Source organism: Camelus bactrianus, chromosome 15 (assembly GCF_048773025.1).
Source record: "Camelus bactrianus isolate YW-2024 breed Bactrian camel chromosome 15, ASM4877302v1, whole genome shotgun sequence".
NCBI classification, from domain to species: Eukaryota; Metazoa; Chordata; class Mammalia; order Artiodactyla; family Camelidae; genus Camelus; species Camelus bactrianus.
The window spans coordinates 35,894,964-35,909,856 of NC_133553.1; the positions used below are offsets into that span (position 1 = coordinate 35,894,964).

Genomic DNA, 14,893 nt, shown 5'->3' on the forward strand with positions numbered 1-14,893 from the left:
AGGTGTTATTTGCTATCTTTATTATTTAATTTCATTCTGGAAGTGCCAATGAATTTAAAAAAGTTTTTAATGATATTAGAAAATGGTTAAAATCATTTGTAGATTACATGACTTTAAAAATTAGTTTTTAAATATTAGAATTCAGAAAAAGGTATAGTTTATAAAAGTTAGCATAAAAATTAATAATTTTTAATAATAGTTATTTTTTATAGATCTGTAGCAGAATACCTTAAACCTAATATAAAAATTAATGTACAGAACTTATATGGAAATATGTTTTCATAGTTGCAAAAATTTTTATCTCATGGTACTATCTGCTTTTTGTTTTCTTCCTCCATTGTAACTATTTTGAAACATTCATGTGGTTGTAGTTCAGCCTGTTTGTAGTGTGTACACAGTGAGTGAAGCATAGGCGCCGGAAGAAGTTAGTCACAAAATCAAAGGCTTGCTGTATGGTATGCATGTGTGTATTTGGAAAAGTGACCCTGAGGATTTTGTATGATATAAATAAAACCAACTGACAAGAAAAAAATCAGTCACCATGTATTTCATTTTTGTTTTAACTAGGCTTTTTTAAAAAACTGTTCGAGAGACCTCTAAATATACTTACTGAAGACTTTAGATCTGTTTCTGTAGAGTCTAGCAGTAAAAGATTTTCATATGAAAATTCAATGTATTTACTCTAATATTAATTTCCTACAGAAATGTTAGTCTTATTTTTAGCTTATTACATGCTGTTTTAAAAAATCTTTTATATCTTTTTTTAAATCTTTTTTTTAAGTGAAGATATTTGTAGATTTACATTTCTCAAAAACTAATTAGAAGGGGTTTTTTTTTAACCAACTACTTTTTCATCCTCTTCAACCCTACACACACCTCATACATATTCTTTAATTGCCTCCATAATGCTGGCCCAAAAATATTTCTTAGTTTTTGTTTCCTTTGTTTTGTATGTTTTTAAGAAAGTCTCTGGTATCCCAATAAATTAGCTCTTCAGTTAAATTGATAATATGAATTGAAAAGAAATGCCCAATCTTCATATGAAGAGGGCACTCATTTTTATCAGATAAGTGTTTAGTAGATACTTTCTCTTTGCCTGTAGATTATATTTTCATTTTCTTAACAATATCTTTCAAAAAGCAGCTTTTAATTTTGAAGAAATATTGTCAGCTTTATATTATTATTATTTTTGTATTGTAAAAATAGCGTTGCTTAACCCAGGTCTTAGAGATGATCTCCTATGTTTTCTTATAAATTTTATAGTTTCAGATTTTACGTTTAAGTTTATGTTAGGTTAAATTTTGCATTTGTGTCAGAGTTCTTTTTTTTTTTTTTGGCCTATGGATGATGTTCAATTGTTCCTGTACTGTTTGTTGAAAAAAACATCCTTTTTTTTTTTAACCTTTTTTATTGATTTATAATCATTTTACAATGTTGTGTCAAATTCCAGTGTTCAGCACAATTTTTCAGTTATTCATGGACATATACACACTCATTGTCACATTTTTTTCTCTGTGAGTTATCATAACATTTTGTGTATATTTCCCTGTGCTATACAGTGTAGTCTATTCTACAATTTTGAAATCCCAGTCTATCCCTTCCCACCCTCCACCCCCCTGGTAACCACAAGTCTGTATTCTCTGTCTGTGAGTCTATTTCTGTCCTTTATTTACGCTTTGTTTTTGTTCGTTTGTTTGTTTTTGTTTTTGTTTTTTAGATTCCACATATGAGCGATCTCATATGGTATTTTTCTTTCTCTTTCTGGCTTACTTCACTTAGAATGACATTCTCCAGGAGCATCCATGTTGCTGCAAATGGCATTATGTTGTCAGTTTTTATGGCTGAGTAGTATTCCATTGTATAAATATACCACATCTTCTTTATCCAGTCACCTGTTGATGGACATTTAGGCTGTTTCCATGAAAACATCCTTTTTAAATTGAATTCTCTTTGTGCCTCTTTCAAAAATCAGTTGACCATCTTTATTTTGCTAGATTTCTGAACTCTATAGAATTGATGTTTTTGTCTGTTCTTTTCCAATATTACACTGCTTTGGTATTTTTTATTGTTTCTTGAAGTCTGATAGTATAGATTTTCCATCTTTGTTCTTTTTTCAGAATTGTTTTGGCTATTCTACTTTCTTTGCTTTTCTGTGTAAGTTTTAGGATCAGCTTATTGATACCCCCACCTCCACCCTTACAAAAACAAAACAAAACATAACAAAACAACACTTTCATTGGATTTTAATTGAATATGTCAGTATGTAGATGAATTGGAGAAGAGTTATAAATGTATTTATAGAAACAGTTATACATGGAGACATAGATAAAAATAGTTATATAGAGAGATATATATATGTGACTTTTCTTTGTACACAGTCATGTGGTCATTGAATAATGTGTACATCTTTTTTGCTTTTTCTGAACCTGTTGAAATGTTCATGTGTCTACAGATATGACAAATTACATTGATTTAGAAAAAAAATGTGTTGATCGTTATGGTATGATCCTATTTATATCTTGCTGGATTTAATTAATTAATACTTTGTTGAACATTTTTGAATCTATGTTAAATAGAAATATTTGCATCTTTAAAAGTAATGTCTTTGGTTTTTATGTCAAGGTAATACTGGACTCCTAAAATGAGTGTTCCATTTGGAAGAGGATGTGTAAAACTGAGTTATTTCTTACTTAAATATTTGATAGTAATTCTGCCATTGAGGCATCCTGTGTCTGGAGTTTTAAAATTTTTTCTATTTATTTTATAGGTAAAGGATTATTAAGATTTTCTTTCTTCTTGCATGAGCTTTGGCGTTTTGTGTCTTGAAGGAATTTATTCATTTCATCTACATTGTTGAATTTATTTGTATTATTTTCCTTTTAATTTTTATAGGATGTAGTTCATTCATTCTATCATTTTTGATATTGGTAATTTTAATCTTTATTTTTGTTCATCTTGCTGAAAGTTTATAATATTATTGATATTTTAAAAGAACCAGTTTAAAGCTTTGTTGATATTCTCTATTTTTTCATTTCTAGTTTTATTGATTTTTTCTCTAATAATTATTACTTCCTCCTTTCCAGTTTTTTTGAGTTTTATTTGCTCTTTTCTAGTTTAGATTGATTTGAGACCTCTCAGCTTTTCTTATATAAGTATTTGACGATATCTTTTTCCTAACTAATCTATTTAGACTATTTTACATTTAATTGTAATTATTGATATAGTAGACTAAAATTATCAGTTTGCCAGTTTTCTATTTATTTAATCTGTTCTTCCCTTCAAAAATTTTTTTTCTTGCCTACTTTTGGATTAAGTAATTTTTTATAAATTTTTTTATTGAAATATAGTTGGTTTACAATTTTGTGTTAATTTCTGGTGTATGTTGTAGTAATTCAGTTTTATATATATACATACATACTCCTTTTCATATTCTTTTTTATTATAGGCTATTTCAAGTTATTAAATATAGCTCCCTATGCTATTGTGATTTCATTTTGTTTCTAGTGTTGTCTTATTATCTATAACAAAAAAATTTGGATTAGCTTTGCAGTACACATCTTTATTTCATAACATTCTGCCTTCAAATATTTTTATACCTTAAATCACATATGTCAGAAGTTTACAACAGTATGTTTACAGTTTGTTTCTCCCATCTTTGTGATTTAATTATCTAGTTTACTTTTACATATGCTGTAAACTAATACATTCCTACAATTTTTTCTTTAGATAACCACGTATCTTTTTGACACTGAAGTAACTAGTATTTAGGCCTGGAAGTGGACAAGCCTCTTGTAATGGATTATTAGCATGAGGATTTGAGTCACTCTTTCCAGGATTTGACCTTGGTTTGGTTTTCTTGTTGCTATGGTTACCTTTAGTGTTATATCAGCTTCAAAATGATCTAGTTAACTTGTGCTTCAGTGTGGGTTGGGGTACATGGGATTGTTTCCAGTGTTCTTGCAACATTCTTAGCTTTTGTTCTTCCTTATACGTTTGTACCACAGAGAGACTTTCTCTCCATGGCTCCATCTCTAGCAGTCAGTTGCTTTTGCTTGTTTCTTAATGTCCCATAGACTCCTAGTGATGGCAGATGTTCTCTGATATTCTGGTCCTGGCTCAGTCTTGGGCAGGCCCTCTGTGACTGGGCCTTATGGGAGGAGCTTTCTCAATAATTTTTCTCATTCCTTTTGTCAGCCAGACTCTGGCTTGTGTCTTTGGTCATTTCTCAGCAAGAGAGTGTTTCCTTCTCTCCAGTGGGAGGAAACTACTATTGCTATTTGAGATTTTTTTTCAGTAACACCAAATACCTGGTGTCTTTTTTAACACCATTTCTCTGATTTTCTGACATCAACCCTGTGTTACAATTCAGCCCTATTCCACCACTATCCAAAGTTAGCTTCACATTTATAGTTTTAACTACTCAGTCCCTCAAGATTGTCTTTACCTCAGAGGGCACTTGCAACTCCGAGGTCCCCAGGTTACCCACATTTCTGTATGATTTGACTACAAATTCACATGTTCTCACAATCCCCTCTTCAGGTTCAGTAATTTTCTTGGACTCATAGAACTCAGGAAAATCACGTTACTTACATTTACCAGTTTATTATAAAGTATAAAGCTCCGGAACAGCCAAATGAAATAGATGCAAAGGGCAAGATGTGTGTGGGGGATGATGAGGGACGGTGTCTGTGTGAACTCCAAGGGTTCAGTGTTATTACCCTCTTAACAGTTTGTTAAATATTTTAGCTGAATTCCTCTTACCCATTTGGATATTGCCAACATCTTGTCTTCCCAAATTCTGCCACAGGACAGCTAATGCTCGTATTCTGTCTCCTTGGAGGTGCCTGTCTTTTTATGGATTTAAGGCTTTTTTGGAACTCTGTGACCTCAGCTCTCTGATGGATTCAAGAAAAGTTATGACTTTGTAGTTAATTTGGCTTTTTAAAAATTGTTAAGTTGGGGTTGATCTTTGCAACTTTCTGTATCTTAGGCATAAACAGAACTTGAGAGCATTCAGTTTTGATGCATAAGAATTATTTGATTGAATCGACTTTAAAAAATCAAAATCAGTAGGAAATGTTTAAACTAACAACATTTGAGGTTTTAACAAACCAGGGCTCTTTCATTATGAGGACTAGTCTCTAGTTTAGAAATCACCTCTTTGATTTACTTATCCTATAGTTTTCTATTTGGAAAGGAAGTTATTTTTGATTTTGTATAAGTGGAGGCAGGAACAAGAAGGACTCAGGAAGAGGTAGAAACTGCTACAAAATGAAATAGTAAATACGAAGAGTTTAATTATTGTTTAGCTTCCTTATGATGTGGCGGTTACTTCTTTCAAAACAACTTAAGATGGTCTAATTTTAAATTGTCTCCTTTTTTCTCCAGGGGTGCCTTCCAGACAGGCCAAGGACCTCTTGATGCCCAAGTAAAGCTCTTAGAATTCACCCTGGAGCAGAATTTTGAAGTCGTTTCAGTTAGTACTATTTCTGCTGTGATAGAGTCTGTCACCTTTTTAGTGCACCACTATATCACTTGCTCAGACAAAGTAATGTCTCGAAGTGGATCAGATAGCTCAGTGGGTGCTCGAGCATGCTTTGGGGGACTCTTTGCCAACCTCATTCGTCCAGGTGATGCAAAAGCAGTTTGTGGTGAAATGACAAGAGATCAACTCATGTTTGATTTGTTAAAACTGGTTAACATTTTAGTACAGCTGCCTCTTTCGGGCAATAGGGAATACAGTGCAAGAGTGTCTATGACCACCAATACGACAGACAGTGTTTCAGATGAAGAAAAAGTTTCAGGAGGAAAAGATGGTAATGGAAGCAGTAGTAGTATTCAAGGATCACCTGCATATGTTGCTGACTTAGTGTTAGCCAACCAACAGATAATGAGCCAGATTTTGTCTGCTCTGGGCCTGTGTAATAGCAGTGCCATGGCGATGATAATTGGTACGTATTGAAAATATTAATCTTATACTTGTTTCTGGTACTGTATCTTTTTTCTTTAGCAATGTATAAATTAATTTTCTTTTTACTTTATAGTGCACATTACTTTATTGTAAACTTAACGTGACTGATTTTTCTTAGTGAAAACTTCTGTAGAGTGGCTTCAATCAGTAAATTGAAATATTGAAAATATTTAAGTGTGAATTTTTTGAAAATTGGAAAATACTAACAAAATAATGTATTGAGGTAAATTAATGGGGAAAAAAATCAGTCTTGTAAGTTAGGTACCATAATTTGTAACCTTGTATCTAACATTTTCAAGATGAAGAATTTCACATCAAATTTTGTATTAGGCAACCAGTAAGATTTATTTATTGAGTTTCTTAAAAAGTGAAGTATAAAATTTTGTTCACAGTGTAACAGTTTCTATGACATACATCAATGTAAAATTTATATATTGTTGCTTTACTTTTCTACCTATTTGAAAGCTAATGTGTTAGTTTTTTAAACTAATTGAACTTCTGTAAATTGTGACAAAATCCATTATTGATATATTTTTGCGTATTGTTATTTCTTCCTTTGTGTAAGGGAAGCAGCCATATCTTCTTTTTGATTAAAAGTTTTGAAGTGTAATTTTGTAACAGTATCCCTTATTTTTCTCTCCTTTTCTTCTTGATATGTATAATGATGTTCCTTAGTCATATAATAGAGCAACTTTTTGTTGCTACCAACAATAGAGGTGTATCATATAAAAAATAAGAAAAATGTGTTCTACTGCATGTTAGAGATATTTTAATTTCTAGATATATGTATATGTATACACAGACACACACACAACTATTACGTACCCATTTTTCAGTGGTTTTGGGGAAAAAATGGCTTTTAAGCCTCTGTTTTAATTATTACTGGTATTTAAGAATATGCTTTTAAAAAAATGTGTAATCTTTTTATTTAAACTAGGAGCAAGTGGATTACATCTCACCAAACACGAAAACTTTCATGGTGGTTTAGATGCAATATCGGTCGGGGATGGATTATTTACAATATTAACAACCCTTAGTAAAAAAGCTTCTACAGTTCATATGATGCTGCAGCCAATTTTAACCTACATGGCCTGTGGATATATGGGCAGACAGGTGAGTTCAGCCTAGCAACATTTGCAGTAACTTAAGTAGTTTCTAGCAATGGTTGCAAGGAATTATTTGTAAGGCAGAGTACTCATATTATATATTAGAAAATGAACAGAATCATCGGGTCAGAACTATAGATTAGTAATAGAAGTTGAAGAGTAAAGGTTCCTTGAAGTGATTCTGTTAAAGATGATTACAGTGATGTAAGAATAAAATATTTAACATATTTTAACATTTTAGGATTTCTTTCCATTGTCTTAAGAAGTAGTTCTTTTTTTCTCTAAAAATAACATAATTGAGTAACAAAATGTTCTTCATAGACGTTACATATGAAAATTTAATGAGGTTTTTTTTCCCAAAGCTTAAGCTTCGTATTTAGCTTACTTTCAGTTAAAAGGGGTTAGGATAATTTTAAAAGAAAAATAGATTTGAATATTACTACTTCTTCAGTTTCCTTTTTAGAAAATGAATCAGTGTGTAATTACAGTTTTCATAAATGTATATGACATATATGTATATATTTCTCCATTGGAATATACAAAGATATTTGAGAAGGATAGGTGTTTTTTCTTTTTTTCAGTTCTATTAGATAGAATTATTACAGTTTGACTATGCATACATATTATATTGCATGTAAATATGTGATTAAATGAAGGTACTGTCTAGTGGAAAGCAAAATTGATGCACATTAAGGTGGAAAATGGTAACAGTACATAGAGACAGATGCTTAAAATATGCCTGTGTTCAGAGAAGATACTGTTTATGTCCTGTTTGATTTGGGTAAGATTTCTTAGGTATTTTGGCAGACACTTGTATTTAGTGATTTAGATTAAGGTTGCCATTTTATGAAAATTAACTGTAAAAGAATATTACGTTCTATAAGAAATTTAATTGTCCTAATCCACAGGTAATTAATAATCACCTTTTAAAAATCACAGTATACATGTGTGGGGTTTTTTGTTTGTTTTTTAGGGTTCTCTTGCTACTTGCCAGTTATCTGAACCACTTTTGTGGTTCATTTTGAGAGTGCTGGATACTAGTGATGCCTTGAAAGCGTTCCATGATATGGGTAAGATGAAATTTCCAAAACTGTCATTTAAGTGTAATCATTTGATAGTACATTATGTTCTTATTTTTGTAGTTTTCTATGAAAGTTGACTCTGCTAAATTATCTATGTAAAGATAATTTTCATTTAGTATTCTTTGTAAATTTAGGTGGTGTTCAGCTCATTTGCAACAATATGGTTACTAGTACAAGGGCTATTGTAAACACTGCAAGAAGTATGGTTTCAACTATTATGAAATTTCTTGACTCTGGTCCGAATAAAGCTGTTGACAGCACTTTGAAAACAAGAATACTGGCTTCTGAGCCTGACAATGCAGAAGGGATCCATAACTTTGCACCGCTGGGTAAGAAAAGAGTTATTACATGTTATTGGTGTGAATTTATATAGTAGTTCATTAGCTGGTATGAAGCGAAAATAGTTGTCAGAGTAAGCTGATTGTGTTGTAATATCACCATTTTAATTACAAACCATTGATTTTTAAAGGTAGTAGTTTTTCAAACATTCTACTGATTAGAAGGAAGTTTTTAATAGTTCTTTAGTAATAAAATTTGTTTTTATTTTTGAGTTTACATAGAAGCACAATTTATGAAATGAAAAAGTAGATTCTTATGTCAGTTTTCACTGTAAATGTTAACCAGTTTAAAGAAATTTGTTCTTTCTTATTTTGAGTGGTATTTTCCTTTTTAAGAAGCTTCAGATTTAGATACTGTTTTTCCCAGGCTACCTAGTTTCTTTTTATATTATATTTCTTTTCATATTTCTAACTGATGAACATTGACAATTTAAAATAAAAGTGATTATTTTCAAGTTGAAGGCTGTCTTGGACATTGTTTTTTTACTTATATCATTTGAGAATTATTGTGCTGAATTTGTTGTTGCTAGTTTAGTTTTCATATGACATGTGAATATAAAGGAATTAAGCAGTGGTTAGCAGTGAATGCTACCTTGCCAGCTGACTGGATGTCCGAATGTTTTGTGAGTACTCTGACAAATTATGCAAAGTGTACTGAGTACACTCAGACTATCAAATGTTCATATTTTTAGCTAATTTTTCTAGTGTAATTTTATGATTTGAATAGTTCTTGGTGCTTTATTGGGTTTCTTTTGCAAGTTTTAATTTTATTTAAAATATCTTCTTGCAGGTACAATCACATCTAGCAGTCCTACTGCCCAACCGGCCGAGGTGCTTTTGCAGGCCACACCACCCCACAGAAGAGCTCGCTCTGCTGCTTGGTCCTACATCTTTCTGCCCGAGGAGGCTTGGTGTGACCTTACCATTCACCTTCCTGCAGCAGTGCTTCTTAAAGAGATACATATCCAACCTCACCTTGCATCTCTTGCAAGTGAGTAATATCTTTTGTTAAGACCCATCATGAAAATAAACTATAATATAGAAGCATCTAAAAATGAGCGAAGTATTTAGCAAACAATGTGGTACACTTAGATACAATTTCCAGGTTGGTTAATATTGAACAGTTTTTAATACAACTTTTAACATTACCACCAAATCATTTCCCATGAAATGAATTAGCATGGCTATTCCTCTGAAACAAATAGAAATGTGTGGTGAAATTCAAACAGATACATTCCAGTTAAATACTATTTTACCTTTTCTCTTTCCCCAAATTTATTAAGCTATAACATTATGTCAAAATGAGTTAGTTTACATAACTGTAGATAATAGTCTTTAGTTTTTATAGCCTGGTCCTCAGTCCTAGCTCTGTAATGTGAAATTAGCGTAGATCCCCTCCCAATTGTAAGATAATTACATCTCAAAAGAATTGTTTATTACAATATTTTGAGTAATATTTTTAATGTTTGTGATTTTTAAATTTTTAACATTTTGAGCATCACTTGATAAATTTCCATTGAATACATTTTGTTGTAACTTTGTAAGTTAAATAATTCAAAAGAATTTTTAGAAAACAAGTTATACATTAAGAGGAGCAGGAACTCTTTCAAGTATTCATAAAGGAATGTGAAGTACTATTTTGCATTTATGTTGGTCCCCAAATTATTTCAATATAAATGTAAGTGTAAGAATTTGTACAGAATTGTTGAAGTTGTCACATTTGTTTATCTTCATTGATTGATTCTGATTGCTGTCATATGTCACACAGTAGTTTAATGCAGAACTATGGGAAATTTTGTAGACCTGGCATATTTGGAAGAATAAATTTTCCTACTTATTTGCAAGATTAGATTATTATTATGCCCTAATATAATTGTAGAATCCACATGTATTAAGTTAAAATAGATATAATAAATAAAACGGCAGAAGGAAAATAGACTAACCTACAGTGTTTTAGTAGGTCAAAAATAACTGTATTACATGGCAAAAATGTAATCAGTATATAAGACTTAGGAGATAATCTTAAGATGCAGAAGAAACTGCTTTTATTTGGAAGGAGAAAGTGGTTCATGTAAATAGTGGCTTTGGAGTGTGCGTAGAATTTGCATATAGGAATTGAGACAGGAAGAGTGTTACAAAGGAGAACTTTGTACATTATAAAAAATAAATAGGTATTCTCTATTATAATTATGCTTAATAAAACATTTCGATTTTTATTATTGGATCAGAGCAGAAATTTTTATTACTGGATTAGAGCAGATCAGAGCAGTGTGTTGCAATGGAAATAACATAGCCTTTAGAATCAAACATGAGCTTAAATATAAAATGTCCCCTTTGTCATGTGGGAGTTTGGATTATTTAATCTCTTTGACTCTGTCAGTTTGTATTGACAGTCAAAGAGATTAAATAATGTGGATAATACCCCAAAAGGTAAGATTAAATTTAAAAATTGATGTAACTTGTCTAGTTCTCAGTGCAAACCAGGTATGTAGTTGGCATACAATAAAAGTTACTTCCTAATTTTATAGTTAAAATTAAAATCAAAGTTTAAAGGTTGTTTTAGTTGATAGATATATTTATTATGTGGGCTTCCATGTTTGTGAGAAAGAAATAATTTTCCCATAGTAGCTGCCAGTTGCTACTTCATTGAGCCTCCTTAAATTTTAGCAGGAAATGATTAAAAAAAATCTTTTGAATGTTTATATAAATTTTGAAAGAAAAAAAAGATCAGAGGTGAAAGCAAGTTCTAAACTCAGCTGTATTTAAAATTGTAGCAATATGGTTATAGTAAAATAATATTCATAAAAAATACTTTTTTTGTTAGATTCTTCCCATATTATTTACAACAGTAAACCATAATAGTCAAATGTCCTATATTGGTAATAATTCTAAGTAAAGTAGAAATGATAATTTGCCTATTTGTTTTTTATTTTTCCCTTGGAGAGAATTAAGTACATGTGAATTGTGTATCTTCATTTACTCTCTTTTTTAGGTGAATGTTAGAATTTTTTAAATATAATTCTTATTTTACTGTGGATTTCATATAATAGCTTCAAAATCAATTATGGTGAAAATCAGTGACAGAGTATGATTTGGTATAAAAATTTCCTTTTATGAGTTCATAAAGAATATAACTGAAAGCTACTGTTTTACTGGGATTTCCTCTAAAATGTAAAGTCTGGTTTACTTTTTCTTTAGTAATTGTTGAATTTGTCTTCCTGTAGCCTGTCCATCCTCAGTGTCTGTTGAAGTAAGTGCAGATGGGGTAAATATGCTACCATTATCCACTCCTGTTGTCACAAGTGGTCTCACCTACATAAAAATTCAGCTTGTTAAAGCTGAAGTAGCTTCTGCTGTCTGCCTTCGACTCCATCGTCCACGTGATGCCAGCACCTTAGGCCTTTCACAAATTAAATTACTGGGCCTCACTGCTTTTGGTACCACTTCTTCAGCAACAGTTAATAATCCCTTTCTTCCATCTGAAGATCAGGTATCCAAAACAAGGTATGTGATTTTTCATTCTTAAGAAAAACCTTTTTGTGTTTTCTTGTGAAATTATTTATTCTGTGGTTTCTTTCTTTTTTAGAGTTTAGTAAATTCTTTATTCTGAGGCATCTATATAATATTGTGATTTTAAGTGTAACAAAGAGTAGTTCTATAGAAGCAGAACCCTGAAGCTGGTTAAAATTGAGATTTATGTGCGTTTAATCATTGAGGTGATTCTCAATATGATATATGTGGATGTAACTTCCAGTTCTTTGGATCGTAGTCCAGTATAAGCATTTCCAAATGCCTATCCCCAGCAGTACACCTGAACCATACAAACTGATCATATAGACAGGCACCTACTCTTATAGGGTAATTCGTAAGTGCCAGTCAACAGAGGGTTAGAGTTGAACCAAACTGACCAAAGAAGGACCTGGATATATCCTTTAATTTACATTCTTCTGGTAAATGTTGATGGTTGAAAATTTTATAGACTAATTTTATTATAAGTTTTACCTGAGGAACAAATTTAGGATTTCTTTTGACTCTCAAGCTGCCAGGACTATAGTTTTGCAAGTCTATGAGCTTGTGCAGTATGTATTTATGCATATAAATATGCATATATACAAAAACATTTCCTGACTGATTAAATGAAAAGCAAGTTCTTAGTTCCTAAATGGTATTAACACTTAAGTATTTTTATTTACTGTGTTATAGGGGAGACTTATTATGTGTTTAATTCTTTACTGATGTTACAGTATTTTAAAAACTTTTTTTTTTAACGTAGATTGGTGCTACTTAAGAAATAAACATGAGAATTTTGTAACCTGAAGTGATTTCAGCTACTTTAATTTACCATATAAGCCATTTTGTGTTGTGTATTTCAGTATTGGATGGCTACGGTTATTACATCATTGCCTTACTCACATAAGTGATCTGGAAGGAATGATGGCAAGTGCAGCTGCACCCACTGCCAACCTGCTACAGACTTGTGCTGCCTTATTGATGTCTCCATACTGTGGAATGCATTCACCTAATATTGAGGTTGTGCTTGTAAAGATAGGACTGCAGTCCACTAGAATTGGCCTGAAGCTTATAGACATTCTTCTGAGAAATTGTGCAGCATCAGGCAGTGATCCCACAGGTGACAATTAATTTGATATTTTAATTTTTACATATCTGCAAAGTTAGGACAGTTGAACTATGTGATATTTGTGATTAATTCTGTTTCTGAAATTAACTTCCATTATGGCTTGATTATTTTTAGAGTTTGTTTTTTATTGTTGCTGTTGCTGAAATTTACAGAAGAATTCTTATTAATGAATAATTTAAGATTAAATTGAGCATATCTTCTCATCCCATTTGCTTATTTAGCAAACTTTTCCTTTTGATTCTTTGTTGCAAGATTTGAATAGCCCTTTACTTTTTGGAAGACTGAATGGACTCTCTTCTGACTCCACGATAGATATTCTTTACCAGCTTGGAACAACTCAGGATCCTGGAACAAAAGACAGGTATGTGATGATCTCATTTTTCATATAAGGACAGACACAATCACATGTAGTGAGTGTTGCTTGTGATGCTTTCTTTTTAGATCATTTCATAAAAGTTAAGCTAAGACTGTTGATTATATCATACATTTACCTGTATACTTCACATAATGTAACTTTCAGAGATTTTCATGAGTGTTAAACATAAATTCTCTTAAATTTGGACATATTCGAATTTGAACTCAAATAGATCCTTACTTAGTATTGCTTTTGAGGAATGGATTGGGATAAAATATTGAATATATTTTTATGTCAGCTATGTTGTGATGAAATCTTTGTAAGTTGATTGGGTCATAATGATACTACCTGTCTTAGGTATTACTATACATATAGAAATATAGGAATAATGTGTCCATATTAGGTACTTGGACTATTTTGATAATAATGTTTGTTTTTATTGATTTTTTTAATTAATTACATTATTTATTGATTGTTTTTCATTAGCCTCTGTATTCTCTTTCTCCTGCTTCGTACCACAACGTGAAACACTATCATACCAAGTAAATACCTGAATGTTTCACCTAAATGTTTAGTGATCTTTCAGTATAGGTAATTTTAGATGAGTTTTACTAATGTAGTTCTTCCTTGGTATCTTCTACCTCCAAATTAATAAAGACTCCAAGTATTTTTTAAGCGTGTTTTTATTGATAAATTTGGCATTCTCTGGTTTTATGTATATCATCTATATCACAAAAAAAATTTATAGAGGGTGTGACTCTATAAATAATATAAATAATCTTTATGTTAGAGATTATTTCCTGAGTTAATATGCTTTTAAATATATTGAATATTTTATATCCAGTTAATATCCTTTAATATCTTCATTAATTTATATTTAAAGTGAAATCATTTGGTATGTTATTTAATTTCTTACTTTGTAAATTATTAATAGATTATTAATTTTTTGGTGGGTGCTTACTCATTTTGTATCTATTTACTGAGTAACTGCTGTATGCCTTGCATTGTGCTAGATATTGGAGAGATCAAGTTAATTAAGTCCAACTTGTGCCCTCAGAGTTGGGGAGACAGGGCAGTGTCACTCACAGGGAAGATTTATGTAGGACAGACTTAAGGGTATGAATTAAAAGTACCAGGCAGTGAAGGCATCTGGGAAGATTGTTACTTAATCACTGATAATGTAATAGCTTTCAATTATTTTAGGCTCACTGCATTCAGGTTCTCTGTGTTAAAAATATTTAAGGACATAATTAACAAAGTGAAATTTGCTTCAGCAGGATAGTTTCAAAATATTAAAAAGGCTAACTTTGTTTTCGTTAAGCTTTTTTGCTTTATAAAAAATATATGGTAACTATGTTGTATTTAAAAATAGACTGAGAGAAAGAAAAATACCATATGAGAT

General features: G+C 31.2%; 1 protein-coding gene across 11 annotated transcripts in view; it reads left to right on the forward strand.

Moving 5' to 3' along the window:
- The window catches only part of BIRC6 (baculoviral IAP repeat containing 6), a 197,178-nt gene that overhangs the window by 103,987 nt on the left and 78,298 nt on the right, over positions 1-14,893 (forward strand). For all 11 annotated transcript variants that reach the window (XR_012511857.1, XM_074378695.1, XM_074378697.1 and 8 more), the window contains 8 exons: positions 5,389-5,951; positions 6,909-7,084; positions 8,051-8,147; positions 8,294-8,488; positions 9,288-9,488; positions 11,722-12,001; positions 12,871-13,127; positions 13,389-13,497. Coding sequence is in view for 10 of the 11 variants with exons in the window: in XM_074378695.1 (XP_074234796.1) it covers positions 5,389-5,951; positions 6,909-7,084; positions 8,051-8,147; positions 8,294-8,488; positions 9,288-9,488; positions 11,722-12,001; positions 12,871-13,127; positions 13,389-13,497 (1,878 nt within the window). In the remaining variant the exon portion in view is untranslated. The remainder of the gene's footprint in view (positions 1-5,388; positions 5,952-6,908; positions 7,085-8,050; positions 8,148-8,293; positions 8,489-9,287; positions 9,489-11,721; positions 12,002-12,870; positions 13,128-13,388; positions 13,498-14,893) is intronic.